At 40.8% G+C, this 1,026-nt stretch overlaps 1 protein-coding gene across 1 annotated transcript in view; it reads right to left on the bottom strand.

Moving 5' to 3' along the window:
- LOC106805624 (tyrosine-protein phosphatase non-receptor type 4-like) overlaps nt 1–1,026 on the bottom strand; it is a 141,883-nt gene that overhangs the window by 25,282 nt on the left and 115,575 nt on the right. Inside the window, exon 14 of the mRNA XM_014807308.1 lies at nt 403–471. Coding sequence (XP_014662794.1) covers nt 403–471 — 69 coding nt within the window. The remainder of the gene's footprint in view (nt 1–402; nt 472–1,026) is intronic.

Genomic DNA, 1,026 nt, shown 5'->3' on the forward strand with positions numbered 1-1,026 from the left:
GCACGGACGCACGGACGATCATGCGATTCTACTAGCTGCATCTGACTATGTCAGATGAGCTAAAAACTCATCTGCTTGCATCATCCATTCTCACTTTATCCCCCAGCTAGGCACAGATAGACAGATAGTTTGCCATAGATTGTCCACACGGATACAAGGTTCATATAGGACTGGAAAAATTTTCAAGGACTTTTCAAGGACATTTTATCGGAAAGCCAAGGACATTTTATCTGACATTTTATCGGACATTTTATCGGAATTCATACACAGAACAAAACATACCTGGATTAATAACCCCATTCTTAATGACTGTCACCTCTAAAACATACCTGGATCACATTAATAAACCTTTCTAAACGGAGTATTCACGCAGACTCACTGCCACGCACACGTGTCACTCACCTCTCGAACGTGCGTTCCACCTTCCCCCACTTCTTGCAGTCCTGCATGGTCTGATGCTCTGTTCTCCCGCTGCAATTCACCAGTGCAAGGTTAGCACTTGCTCTGCTACACGCACGTGAACTGGCGAGCTCTGACCCCCGTCAGAAGGTCAGTTGTTACCCCTACGGTAACCTATTCTAACATGATCCAAGAGGGCAGGTAGGCAGGCCAAAATATAACTGACAAAAAAGGGGTTGGTCAGGATATAACAAGTGAAACATTACTTGAACCACTCCACCCCAAATAATTCAGAGGCGTCCATTAGGATTGATGTGTCAAGGCATCCCTACCCCTCATTACACAATAGGAGCGGGAATTCAACTATTAAATTCTTTCCTTCTGAATAATCAGCAGTCATCATTCTTGTTGTTCTTGACAATAAAAGTTTCTGAATAGAAGCCTGTTAATAATTATATTAATAGCCACATTAATAACCACATTAATAGCCATATTAATAAGGGTATTAATAGCCACATTAATAAGGGTATCAATAGCCATATTAATAAGGGTATCAATAGCCACATTAATAAGGGTATTAATAGCCATATTAATAAGGGTATCAATAGCCATATTAATAAGGGTATC

This window comes from Priapulus caudatus, unplaced genomic scaffold (genome assembly GCF_000485595.1).
Source record: "Priapulus caudatus unplaced genomic scaffold, Priapulus_caudatus-5.0.1 Scaffold121, whole genome shotgun sequence".
NCBI lineage: Eukaryota > Metazoa > Priapulida > Priapulimorpha > Priapulimorphida > Priapulidae > Priapulus > Priapulus caudatus.